The sequence below is a fragment of the Lacerta agilis genome, chromosome 2 (genome assembly GCF_009819535.1).
Source record: "Lacerta agilis isolate rLacAgi1 chromosome 2, rLacAgi1.pri, whole genome shotgun sequence".
Lineage (NCBI taxonomy): Eukaryota > Metazoa > Chordata > Lepidosauria > Squamata > Lacertidae > Lacerta > Lacerta agilis.
Window position 1 is genome coordinate 88978967 of NC_046313.1, and position 14939 is coordinate 88993905.

The 14939-nt window shown below is 38.7% G+C and overlaps 1 protein-coding gene across 6 annotated transcripts in view; it reads right to left on the bottom strand.

Annotated features, from left to right (window-relative positions):
* Positions 1–14939, bottom strand: part of CNTN4 (contactin 4) — a 514690-nt gene that overhangs the window by 190000 nt on the left and 309751 nt on the right. For all 6 annotated transcript variants that reach the window (XM_033141190.1, XM_033141194.1, XM_033141189.1 and 3 more), the window contains one exon: positions 13949–14124. In XM_033141190.1, coding sequence (XP_032997081.1) covers positions 13949–14124 — 176 coding nt within the window. The remainder of the gene's footprint in view (positions 1–13948; positions 14125–14939) is intronic.

Sequence of the window (14939 nt, forward strand, 5' to 3'; positions counted from 1 at the left end):
CCTAAAACACCACCACCACCACAAAGGTTTTTGATTCCTGCATTGCAAGGAATTGGGAAAACATGATCCTTGTGGGGTTCCTTCCAACTCAGCAGTGCTGTGAAACCTCAGATTATGGCAGAAATGAGATGGAATCGATTTATGCATGAAAGCATGTGGAAGGCATATGAACTAGGAATAGACTGTTGGGGGCCACCACATTACTATTTGATATGCTTTATATAAATGCACCCTAAAAGCAGTCTTATAATACTTTCTCAGCATTTCATACAAGCAGCCCTATAATGTAGACCACAGTTATAATCTCCATACAGTAGGGCAGGTGGAGTGAGGCTGGGGCTCAAGCAATAATAATAAGATTGTGGGTGAGGAGGGAATTACTGGTGTAGTTTTTAGGGCTGTAAGAATTACAGCCTGTGAACCACATTTTTTCAGAACCAAATGAGGATATTTGCATGTCAGGGTTAGCAACAGTTGAGTTGAGATCCATTTCCTCTTTCCTGCCCTTCCCGGAACAGACCAAAAGGTCTCAAATAGTAATTTTGGTTTGAGTCCCCTCGCCCCCCCCCAGCTTGCCTTTCCCCCCAATCTCCTCACTAGATTATTATTTCACAGTCTTCAATGGCAGAATAAAACTTCGCTTTGCCTGCCTGTTTAGAGCCAGCATGTTTGTGATTGCTCATAGTCCCTGGTGCCACATACTGCTAGCTATGCAGGTATCTCCTGACATTATGCTATTAACTAAGTGTTAGATTTGGACTCGTGGTATTCCCAACGCAGCAGATTTTTCCAAACACAATTCATTCTCACGTGCTCTTTACAGCTCCTTTGCTGTGCACATTTCACCTGTACCATCTGTGCTATCATGAGCTTTGCCTTTCCCCACACTTAATCTTCAAGATGCTTGTGTGATGATACATGAATAATGAATAAATGCTAAATGAATGCCCCCTGGACAACTTTCTTGGGGAAAATCTTACTGTAAAAAAATACATTCCTGAAAACTTGTTTTCTCGCTACAATTTGCAGCAAGCAATATTTGAAGAGCAACTATTCAGCAGGGACTCGATCTTACAACAGTACCATGGTACCACAAGACACAAACCTGTAGTTTTAGGGGTGCTGTCATATTTTACATTTTAATGCAGGTTAAAGGACCTAATTAAATGACAAGATAATTCGCAAGCATCTGGGAGGCTATTCTGAAAAAGCTTACATAAGCATGCAATGCAATCACCTGTATTTCTGCACTCACTTGAGTCTGCTTAGCTCAACTTTCCTGTTATCAACATGAGATGGGTAAAGTGAAACAAGTGACCAAACTCTTCTTTACTATAGTGACTTAAACTATGTGCCCATGGGAGTCCCAACCTGAATTTCAGTAGGTTACCAAATTACTGGCTGATATTGCTAGAATGGAAGTTCACTTACAGCAGTTGATCGATAGCAGCAGGGTGCCCCAACACATGAAACACAAAATACACCTATTGCACTTTTAAAATTTATTTTCAAAATGCCTCTGACCGAAGACCATCATCCAGGAGTGTACATTCAGGAACCAGAACACTGGGAACAGATCGCCTTCGCCGCTTCAAAATCTTTAGGGATAAAGGTGCTACATCTTCACTCACTTACTGCACACGAAAGCTCATACCAACAACAAACTTAGTTGGACTCTAAGGTGCTACTGGAAGGAATTTTTTTATTTTGTTTCACTCACTCACTCACTCACTCACTCACTCAAATGCCTTGGTACTCAAACAACTTGGAACCCAAACACTGCAAACGCGGAAGTAAGCGTTTCGATTTGAGAACTTTTCTTGGAAGCCGAACATGCTCCATTTTGAGTGCCACACTTCCGTTTTGAGCGTTACACTGAGGTTTTCTGTTTTTGCTATTTATTTTGCGTTTTTGTTTTTGTGGCTATTTTTTGTTTTGTTTCTGTGGCTGTGTAGAACCGAGTTCAGCTACTGATTGATTGATTGTGTGACTGCAGTACATTGTTTATTGCTTTCATTTTATGAATCAATGGTCTCGTTAGACAGTAAAATTCATGTTAAATTGTTGTTTTAGGGGTTATTTTTGGAAGTCTGGAACGGATTAATCTATTTTGCATTACTTTCTATTGGACATTGTGCCTTGGTTTGGGAATGCTTTGGTTTTGGAACGGACTTCCAGAACGAATTAAGTTTGAGAACCAAGGTACCGTACCTGTATTAATTTCATTGAACTTAGTAAAGTGATCTCCAAACCAAGAATTGCCCAGACCAAGATCTGCATTGCTTCAGAAAGGTTGCTGAATTATATGGCTTCAGACCATACCCTGGGATCCAGACATTATACCAGGATCTGCCTCAGCTTTTGTTTTCTGGTTGCTTTGTTACCAAGCAACCAGACAGGTGGATGCTAATTGTTTGTAGAATAGGTGATTGACCAAAGGCTCTAATTCTTTTCATTAGAGATATGCAGATTTTTCCCATTGGAGGAAATTTTGGGTGTACTTTTGTCATCGTCTTCCCCCAGCCTTAGGCACATTCCCTTCAGGATTGGTACTGTATTTACTGCAGTAGCTTTTACTGGTCTTTCGAAAACTATTTTGTCCTCGTTGAAGTATTTATTATTCTCTTTATATCATAATATTACCATTACACAGCAGACTGAAATAAGTTACAAACAGTTTAAGGTCTTACATTATGTTGCTTAAAAACACAAGTGATTTCTCTGGGCAATACAAATGCATTCTGGGCTTCTTATTTTATTTTGTGTTTTTTAAAATTATCATTAAGGTTGTTATGTTCCAGGTCCATATTCTAGTTGGCATTTGATTGGTCAAAGAAAATTTCTTCAGTTTACTGATAAAATATTATCAAATAATGGTTAGATATACAAAACATGCATTTATTGGAACAACTTAAAAAATAATAATACTTGTACTAATTACAGAAAACGACAGTCACCAGAGTTCAGTCCTGCCCAGTCACTCCTACAGTTTTTACTGCTGTGTTTTCTGTGAACCAATGCATGATTATAAATTAAGTAAATCTTGTTTTGAAACTTACTTTACAAGTTGCCGCCTGATTCTTTGTTAAAAGTGGGGTACGGGAGTGAAGCCAGCTTACTTCATAGCTGGACTTGCTCAAAACAAGGCTTTTCAGCCTAATTCCTATTCTTTTGATTTTGCTGCCAAGGGTGAGATTTTAAAACACAGTTCAAGCCACACGTGTGTGCACCTGGAAGGATAAATTTCAATTAACATATCCTCCCCTACCTAATAAAACCCATCCCACATTTGGAAATACCCTTCATTCCATGGCTGAAAATTCCATGGTTCCTGACTCACAGCTCAGCTCAGACAGCTTCCCACTTCTATTGCTAGAACAGTTGAGGGCACAGCGAGTGAAGAGTTAAAAGGATGTGGACCCACACTTATCTTACATATAAGTACTCAGAACACAGGGTGATTCTTTCAGATGGGTTTTTGAAGAAGCAGAACAAGAAGGGAAATGTATTTTGCAGAGCTGCTCTATCCCACTTGTATAATGAAAACAGGCAAGGTAGAGAGACTGAAAAAATGAAATAATGCTGCATTAGGAAGAGGGTGTCAAATTGTACACTCCTCCCTAGAGGAGGAAGGGGCATAATCAGGGATGTAACTAGTTTGTATGTTCCAATAGTTTAGGATCAACCTGCCCTATGAATGGAATTCATAATGAATCTATAGCTCTGGGCTTACAGAGATAAAAAAGAAGGGGGGAAAAGAATATAAAATGTATTTGCCAAGGGTGTAAATGGATATTCTATAGATAAATTTGATAAACAGAATATGTGCAAGAGAAGGTGCTGACTTGGCTAGTATGTTGCAAAGAGTCACATATCCCTATTATCCGGTCACCGTTATGCATGCCTAATAGCTCACATGAATGGTCTCCTTCCACAAGCGGCGTAAGATATGCAGTGAACTCACACAACGCACAAATCAACTTCAGTGAACAAGACTGACAAATTTATGAGCTCTCTCTGTTCACAAAAATCGATCTTGGTAACGCGTGACTTATCCCCTTGTACGCTGCACTACACTGAATAAAATTACTCCTTTCAGCTACTCAGTGAATCAACCACTGAAAATACATGAAACTACCCTAAAGCTAATCACATGTGGGAAGTAAATTATCTATCTATCTATCTATCATCTATCATATTTTTAAAACTTACTTTGCTCTTAAATGTAAAAGCTTCTTTAGGATGGCTTGTGAATTTAAAGGAATTGAATTGTGGTGGTGGTGGTTAGCAGTAGCTGGTCTACAAGTGTGTCTGTCCTCTGCAGACTCCATAAAGCCCCAAGGCCTCACAAGAAGAACATGAGTGCAATCGCACCAACTTGTGTTCCTTAGCCACTGGTATTCAGGAGCATATTGCCTTTGCAAATGGAGATCATATATAGTTATTACATGACCCTTAACTATTGAGTAGGGCTGGAGTATTGCTTAGGGATTTTTGTTGGGTAGGGGTTGTTGCTCTTATTGATATTAATTTTTGTATCTTTATTTTATATCTCATTATGATTTATGTGGGGGGGGGGTTCCAAATTGGCTGTGTATTTTTATGTTCTATGTATTGTTTATGACTACTTTTGTTAGTTTGTAATTGTGTGTTCTTTTTCATATTGTAAGTCTGAACTATGGAAAGGCAGCATACAAATAAAATTATTAATGTAGGTACATTTGTAATGATAGCCATATCCTTCATATCCTCCATGAGATGTTTCATAGCATACTATATTGTTTCACACGCCACCTCTAAGCAGAGTAGCTTTTACAGGGTCAGTAGGCTTTGCAGGTAAAAACAATGGAAACAGATCTCTACAAAAAGGTTTCGATACAGGATGAATATGTATGCAGCGAGAATACATGTCATGCTAGTCCCATGGCAGTCTTACTGCAAGAAAACAGTTCCATCTCTACCTCACCCAGTCCCTTCCCCAACAAAAACCATCAACTCCTGATTCAGACCAGTTGGTAGGATACACTCCAGTTGACGTGGGATGCAGACATCAAGATCATGTATGTGGGATGCAACAATCAAGATTATCCAATAGCCAGAACAAGCAAGACGTACCAAAAATGCAACCAGAACAAGAAATGAATTTGGCAAGCTAACGGTTAGCTCAGTGTTTGTTGAATCTATAGGCAGGGTTCACTGCATGTGGGCTGGTGGCTGGCTCACACGACTCTCCCTCCACTGCTTGAATGTCCAGCAGCAGCTGGGTGTGGTGGGGGTCTCCTAGCCAACTACTCAGACCCTCTTGCCAACAGTCTCAGCATTTCCTCCCATTCCTCCTCTCCCTTTGACAGATACACCCATTCCTGCTTGTCGGACATTTGTGTGCTTCTTCCAATCCACTACGGCTCAGGGGTGTAATCCAAATTACCTAAATTGGGATTAGAACATGACCCTAAACCGCAATTGATTATTAAAAGTCATTCTTGAGGATCACTTCATACATCTCCACAAAGGAAACCAACAGTAGCAATAAGTGAATGCTCTGAAATATAAGGTATGACATAACTCTTTTTTTGCCAACACAAATATATTGACTGCCGAGCCAGTAAGTGAAGTCACTATGCTTATCTACTCTCCTGATCCATGTGGTCTGAGATTAATCTTTGTGCAGGGAAATGTAATTTTTCAGAGTGTCCCCGAGTCAGTTACCTAGCTTCTGAATCACACTGGTTTTAAAATAGTAAAAAGTCCAGTGGCTTTTTCAATCAATCAGTCCATCAAATTCTGGCAGCTCAATAATATTGGTATGAACAACTGTCGTTTTACGGCAGCAACATCCATCAAATAAAATGAAGGAACCAATGTCAATCATTCAGGATAATAAAGTTGTTTCAAAGGTATCATTACATGGGATCAATATTTGCTGCATATCAAATACATTTCACTTATTTTCTCTGAGATTGTATACTTTGGTTGCTTGTGCGCCAGGATTCCTCTTCGTCAGTACTTCTGTATGAGACATATAAATTTTATCCTTCAGAACAAAATGCATAGTTAGCCATTATTCGTTTTTCTGTGTGAATTGGAAGGCATCCCTTAACAATAATGACATCTGTTGATCCAGTAAATAAATAAACAAATGTTATGACTAACTTTTAAAAAGGATTTTCCTAATTAACCATTTTTATTATTTATTTTTTCCATAGGGAGTCCAAATGGAGTTTACTTGGAAGAAATCATACAGCATGATCACTAGGTGTAGTATAATCATAGGGGATGCGGGTGGCAATGTGGTGTAAACCACTGAGCCTCTTGGGCTTGCCGATCGGAAGGTTGGCGGTTCGAATCCCCGCAACTGAGTGAGCTCCCATTGCTCTGTCCCAGCACCTGCCAACCTAGCAGTTCGAAAGCACACCAGTGCAAGTAGATAAATAGGTGGGAAGGTAAACAGCATTTCTGTATGCTCTGGCTTCCGTCACGGTGTTCCATTGTGCCAGAAGCGGTTTAGTCATGCTGGCCACATGACCCGGAAAGCTGTCTGTGGACAAACGCCAGATCTGTCCGCCTGAAAGTGAGATGAGCGCTGCAACCCCATAGTCGCCTTTGACTGGACTTAACCGTCCAGGACTCCTTTACCTTTCACCTTTACCTTTACATAGTATAACCATTTTCTGGGAGGAAGACCTTTCATCGCCTACAGACAGCCACCCAATCTTAAACAACTCCTCACCCACAATAATACAACAACCAGACTTAACATGGACACTGATACTAGAGCCTGCAATAAACTTTAGCTAATGGGGCCTCCCGCTGCCGCCACGCCGCCACTGCCCGATTTCTGTTCCCATCCTGAAGCAAAGTTCTTAACCCGAGGTACTATTTCTGGGTTAGCGGAGTCTGTAACCTGAAGCGTCTGTAACCTGAAGCGTCTGTAACCCGAGGTACCACTGTATGTGATCTCATATAGCTTTTAAAAATGTAGAGCACCATTGCCTGATGAATAATCACCATGAGTGATAAGGCACATAGCTATAGGGCCCCTGAAAGGCTTTGCTGCAATACTGCCACAATATACTAATTCCCTTGATATTATGGAGCAACTTCATCTAGCAGCCAAGAGGTCAGGCCAGAGCAAAACAAATTGGTGCTTCACTTTAAAAGCACTGGACAGCATGGAATGATCAAAGTGGGCTCAGAGCTCTGCCTTAACTCAAAACCAATCTACTAACAGAGCCTCACGGTGAACTGCAACAAGCCCTTGTGCAACACAGCCAGGGAGGATCTTCCATCCCCCTCCCCCCAACAAATGTTGAAAGGTTAACCCATGCACTAGGAACTAAAATTTATGAGCAACCAGATTTTTTCATGGCCACAAGCACAAAGCAAACGGATCAAAGTGTACCAACCAACACCATAGGTGCCTGTAAGACAAGAAATAAATGTAATAAACCAGAAGGAGAGGAGGCTGCACAGCACTTTAGGAGATCAATTATTTATTTTGCTACTCGGTTATGTGTTAATAATTCATAGCTCCGAAGATCATCTTTCTGAATAGGATGAACAGCATATTGTCCATTTACAGATATAGGCTTAGTTCCTTGTTGATTTAGGCTGCAGTTCTGTAAACAGCTGGGCTGCTTAACTCCTACTGACTTTGAAATGTTTTAAGTAGCCTAACTGATTGCAGAATTTTGTTTCTGAAAAGAAAAATGGCTTGCATCCAGTTGTGTTCTTCCACTGATGGATAAATGTTAAAGGCTTCCATGAAAGGGAGGGGAAGATCATTTTTGCCAATTCTCTCTCTTCCCTGCAATTTCCTGCACCACTATCATGCTGTTTGCTGTACCAAAGCATCCTCAGCCATAACGTTACCAGATTTTTTTCAATGAATCCGGGGACACTTTTCAACTTCAATGGATTTTGTATGGGGGCTGGTTTGTAAATCCGGGGACTGTCCCTGGGAAACAGGGACATCTGGTAACCTTACTCAACCACCAGGGACAGATGGCTAGAAAGGATAGGGGAAATCAGCAAAAACAATGCCTCTGCCCTTTCCACTAATGGGAGCCTCCACCTGATCAAAATTGGAGGAAGACAATTGGATACCACCAAATGTCTTTATGTCCTTTATTTGAGCTATCAAGCTAATTTGTTGTTGTTCAGTCGTTCAGTCATGTCCAACTCTTCGTGACCCCATGGACCAGAGCACGCCAGGCACTCCTGTCTTCCAGTGCCTCCCGCTGTTTGGTCAGACTCATGTTGGTAGCTTCAAGAACACTGTCCAACCATCTCGTCTTCTGTCATCCCCTTCTCCTTGTGCCCTCAATCTTTCCCAGCATCAGGGTCTTTTCCAGAGAGTCTTCTCATGAGGTGGCCAAAGTATTGGAGCTTCAGCTTCAGGATCAGTCCTTCCAGTGAGCACTCAGGGCTGATTTCCTTCAGAATGGATAGGTTTGATTTTCTTGCAGTCCATGGGACTCTCAAGAGTCTCCTCCAGCACCATAATTCAAGCTAATATCCAGTAGAAAACAACAGTGCCAAGCTAAGCTTCCCCATCCAGGAAAACCATCACAGCATAATCTGAATTACTTCATTCACATATTAATATTAGGGGCTTCTCACTCAGTTTGTCAAATCCCTGCCACTCCCCCACATTAAGTCCCTTGAGGTTCTCCTCCTCACCCTGTACAACTATTAAGCTCATTTTTTTCTTGGCCTCTTGTATTTTACTGCATGCAAATCCAGGATTGTGATGAAGCACTACAAATCCTCCAACAGGAGCTGAGTGATGACAACCTTACAATTTTATGGATATAGGAAGATTTAGTCAATGAGTATTTGACCATGCTATGAAGAATTAAATTCTGTGAATCTTTACAACTGCAAGCAAAGGTGTTTTTTTTTTTAAAGTATCATCAATCCACATCTCATCAGTTATTCCTTACTTTTGTAATTTTTATTTTTATTTTTTTTTAAAAGCATGTCAAGAAACAATGAGGTGAATTTGAAATGTTAATTATGTATAACATATCAAGTATTTGAGGGCACATATATAGCACTTCTATCAAAATCAGTTTGTAACCTAAATACATATTTCAGGAATAATTGCTGATCCACTCTGACCTCTTCAAGAGCTTAAATAGCTACTTCAGAGTTTAATCTGCAGGGAATAAGCTACATGAAAAATAATTTAGCCCTTAACCAGGAGACAGAGGGAGAGAGAGAACCAACATCTTTTAATGATGCCCTTGTATTCAAATTTAACCCTTGAGTATAATGACAGCCTTTTATCTTCAAACTAGATGGGTATAATTTGTCACAGAAATTAAAATGCAGCATCAGAGGGAAGAAAGCAGAGGTCATCAACAACATAATGGGTGGTAGAGATTAAAGGAGGAACTGTGAAAGGTGCTGACTGATAGACTAACTGAACCTCCAACAGTCAAGCTATAAATATCTTATAAATATAAATATATTTTCCCATGCTATAAATATCTTATAGTATGGTGGAAACAAAGCATGGTGCAGCCGCTGAATCTACAAGTAGGTCAAGGGCTACAAGTACGAGAACAGTCAATATAGAGGTCCCTGAGTAGCAAAGTAAGATTCAGGATAAATAGTATTGTACTGGTAGAAATAGAAACCCATGGAGCTACTGAAGTCAAAGGAACTTTTTTAGTGGTGCATCAAATTACTAGGGATATTTTGAGATTTCTTCTCCACCCAAAACCAAAAAGAAAGTATTTCTTCAGTGAAGGAGGCTTTGTGCTCTGAAATCAGCTTGGACTTTCATGAAGTGTCCATTACAGTTCATTTTATTCCATTAGAATTACATACATTTTGGAATTGAAAAGAATACGTTATTAAAATTGATGCACATCTTTATTGCTTTTTAGAAGGAAATGATGTGTAATCTAGACAGTTCTGTTTGCCACCTCAGACAAAATAAGTTGACATATATTTTTTGCGGGGGGAAACAAAACAAATTTAAAAAGCCCCCAAACACAACATGCCCCCCACTCCTTTCATCCTATTTCAAATCAAAATGTGAGTGATGTGTCTGACATTTACTTGATATAAATGTTAAGAATGTGCTGGTTATGAAAGTCACCATTTGCCACTTCATTGCTAAAGAACAAACTTTACTTATTAAGGCAACCTCCTTAATTAAAAATCAGTCAAGCCAAGCTTATGCTTGCTCATCTATCAAAGCTTCTATTATAGTCCAGATGTTTTCTTGGGTCTACAATGACATACCAATTAAACAAAACACATATTTTAATGTAGCGTGCTCACAATCTTCAAAGTTCTTTCTTTCTATTACAAAACAAATCAACACACACAAAAAGCAAAATCTCCAAACCTGCCAAGTTCAGTAGTTAAAATGGCACCTCCTATTGATGTCAATTCAATATCCCCCACATTTATTTCGACACCGGATGATTTAGCTATTTATTATTGCTCCTTAAACTCACTGAACCGTTTAAGTAAGTGGCCAAGTACTAGCTGAATTAATGGTTTTTGCTATTTTATCATTTTCTGTGTGGCCTGAATATATGGTCAGGCTGGTGTGGAACTTTCTCACATGGTATGATGACAGCAAAATCTTTTCAAAGCAGTTGGCTTTGAATAATAATGTACCACTGTATAGAAACTTAGTTTGATGAATAGCGAACTTATTTGATTTGTGATGTCTGAGGTACTGGAGAGCACCAGGATTCAAGAGGAAGAAGAAGTATTTATGAAGCAATCTCTCTGACAAACCAGCATCTAAAGTTATTAGTCTTCAAGAAGCTGTTCATTACCTATGTTTCACAAGAAGAGCACATTTTCAGTCATTGAACAAACACCATCAGTATATAAGGAGCTGATACTATATTGTAAATTATTTTGAAAAAAATATAATACTTTGTCTTCCCAATAGCTATTACCGGTACTTTTCACCGATCACTTTTCAATTAAAATGACATTAAAAATGGCTTTTGTTTTGGTATATGTTTTAATTTTCAGGTTTAAATTTCAGCATCAATATAATCAGCATAATTCATCTGCATAAATAAAACGCTGGCCAAGGAAGAAAAACGGTGACAGGGCACAAACAGGAAGCTCACTGAAAAAGTATGTTCTGTGAAACTTAGTAATGTTTCACTTAAGAGGCAAGTGAATATGCACACACACACACACACACACACACAGACATAGGACAACAACCAGCCCTTCGTGTGTTTGCAAGCGGTGAAGCAGATATCTATATATGATTCATATATGTGTGTGTGTGTGTGTGTGTGTGTGTATATGTGTGTGTGTGTGTATATATATATATATATATACATATATATATATACACACACACACACACACACACACACACACATATACACACACACACACACACACACACACACACAGGTCACACTTAACAGTGTCTACCTGAGTAATTCTAGCCTTTTATTGAAGGGAACTAAAACAGGGAACTAAAACAGGATGTGCTTCCCTGATGTTAAAAACATTTTAGCTGAACACTTTGTCTTTAATATCCTGTTGGAAGCCACCCAAAGTGGCTGGGGAGTCCTGCCCAGATAGGCGGGGTATAAATAATAATAATAATAATAATAATAATAATAATAATAATAATAATAATAATAATAATAATAATTAGTTGATTTGTAGTTCAGATGTTTTTGTTTTTTATTTATTATGTGATGTTTTGCTTAACTTTTGTAAATCACCTTGTAATGAGCTCTTCCAAAGAGGCAGAGCATGAATGTGTAAAATAATAAACAATCACAATGATTTAAGAGCAGGAAGAGTGTCCCTGCCCAAATCAATAAGTTACCCAAGACACACATGTCTATCATTTTTTTCATACTTTGGGAAATTATGAATGCTTTAGAGAATACATTTCAAAAGAAGACTATGATATCCTAAGGTATTTCTGTATCTTCATCAGATTTACATGATGATGATGATGATGATGATTAGAAGCCCTATAACCAGGACAAGCACAGACTTGAGGAAAAAGAGTTTGAGACAAAAGCAGAACCTATCCCAAGTGTGTACTCTACAGCAGGGTTCTAAAGATTTGGCAAAATAATGTGCAAAGTCATATCCACAAGCAAGAATCAGCTCTCTATATTGGAAAAACAGGCCAAACCCTACGCCAAAGGATAAATGGACATAAATCTGACATCAGGAATCACAAGACAGATAAACCAGTAGGAGAACACTTCAATTTCCCAGGACATTCTATACAAGATCTCAAAGTAGCTGTCTTATTACAAAAGAATTTCAGAAATAGAGTGGAAAGAGAAGTTGCTGAATTGCAACTTATTACCAAGCTTAAAACCATGGAGAGACCTGAATTGGATTATCTCATTACATTTGATTCTTATCTCATTATACATGATAAAGCTATTTTTAGCCATCTCACTTCTTGCTTTTTCCTGTAAAACCAATTGCAGTCGTTAACAGTCGTCAACAGGTTTTCCACACCCATCAGCCAACCACCCTTCTGAGTAATACCCCTCCCCACCCTCTCACTATATATAAGGGTCTGGTGACTTCTGTTTCAGTGTATCTGAAGAAGTGTGCATGCACACGAAAGCTCATACCAAGAACCAACTTAGTTGGTCTCTAAGGTGCTACTGGAAGTTTTTGTTGTTGTTCTAACTGCTAGTAACCTTTAAAACATACTACGAAATGGATTAATACTGTAATTCAAATGGCTAAACTGAGTAGTATAAGCAATGATTTTTACTAAAAAAATATGTAAATGAGTAATCAGGATAGGTTTAAATACATAGCTTATTCATATTTATGTAATATCACGCCATACTCGATTAAAGTAAGGCAAATCAGAACTACCTAAGAGTACAGTCTTCAGTGAGCACAACCTCAGCATGCTGACTCAGATGTAATTACCACAGTTTCCAGAGTGAACAGTTTTCCTCCCACTGTAATTACCACAGTTTTCAGTGGTGTTTTCTCCCTACATGTGATTCCAACCTAAATGTCTTTGGGGCAGGATAAAAAATCAATTTAAACCTCTTGACTAATTATTTAACTTTGATAGAGTTATATGACAGCTGAAAACATAGGTGGGGTGGGGTGGGGGGAAATCAGCCAGGAGTTCAGAATAGAACGGACAACAAACATTTGCAGACAAATAATCTGGTTTTCTGTAAATCACATATAAAATCAAAGGACAAATGCCATTTTCAAAGTCAGCAGTGCTGAGTAATCTACAGCCTTTCTTAGATCTCACACTACATTATAAAAAGTCATTGTAAGTTTTGCCTTTTTGAAGTTCTGAAACGTAAAAAATGTTTTGAAAACTGATGCACTTAGGCTGACAAAACTCCAGTGTCAGGAGAGAAAGATGATCTGATGTTAGATTCGCCCCTCCTTGCTGCTGTGGACATCTCCAAAACCCTGGCCCAACACCAACAAAAGAAGGCTGAGGTTTGAAAAACCAAAAGGGAGGGATGCCAATGGCAGCTCTGAAGATCCAAACCCATCACACGTGAGAGATCCAGGCTAGCTCCAGGTAGATTTAGACCAGCTCTTTCCCTCTTTTTTTCTCCACACTGCTTACAATGGTAGGAAAACTGTTCACTCTGCAAAACAGCTGAGTGAACAAATGCTTTTCTGCCCTCATTTCTGCACTGCTGATGGATTCCATCTCTCAGCCTTAAGATTGCACAGGTATTCTGTTAATAATTTCTCCTTATATACACTTTTTCCTGTTTAATTTTCTTTGTAAGAACAGACCTGTCAGAACGTTTATTTATTTACAGATTGAATAACACATCCTATGAATCAAGATACATTCAAAATGGGGCTATGTATATATGAGCCTTTTTAAGAGCAATCAATTTAATAGTTGTTGTCCCCACAACATTATGTTGTAACAAAGTAATATCTACCGTATGATATCATTGCTACTTACACGCAAATTGTAGTTTAGCTTCTCGGCTAACAATTGTTCCAAATGAGTTCGTTGCTACGCACTGGTATGTTCCAGCATCTTGAGTTTTATTGGGATTATTGATCAACAAGCTGCCTTCAACCACACTGTAGCGGTAATCCATACCAATGTCAACAATGGTTCCATTTAACTTCCACCTATGGTACAAAAGTGGAAGTGGTTGAATTTTGCTTGTGGGGTTGAGAGAGAGAGAGAGAGAGAGAGAGAGAGAGAGAGAGAGAGAGGGAGAGAGAGAACAAATGACCTTCTTTTTATTTCCTAAGAACCATGAAAACACATTTACCTGTATAAATCTAAAATGTTATGTAACATTTAACCTGATAAATAATCTCACCAGTCAGTCACAAACCTGATTAATGTTTACATCACTGTTGTCGTACTGCTTTTACTGAAGCTGATGCTCTGGGTGATTACTTATTTTTACAGAATCTTACAGCTTAAGGGCTAAATCATCCGGTTCAACACCTCACACTAAAGGAAGGTCTATTGTATCCAACACCTTTAATGATGGCATCTTCTTATTTAGATTATAATGTATAAACAGCAGCGGGATGGAAACATAATACAATAGGGACACAGACATGCCCAGAGGATAAGAAACTGATTTTCCCAGGACAAATTCCATATGTATTTAAAATGTCCAGAGTAGGTTTGGTTCAATTTATGCCACACACACACACACACACACACACACACACACTGGTATATATTTATTTTTGTTTTGAGAACATTCATATAACAAACATTTTACTTAAAATTTGTCTGGATTAAAACATTTTCATATTTATAGTCTTTGGTGGAGAATCTACTATTTAAAGCAGAATACTTTATAAAACAAATTTAATACACATTTACACACAGCATTTTAAATCTGCTATTAATGCTATTATTTCAGTGTTACAATGTACTGAGTATGCATTAACTTCCCTATTTATAAACTACTTTATACCCC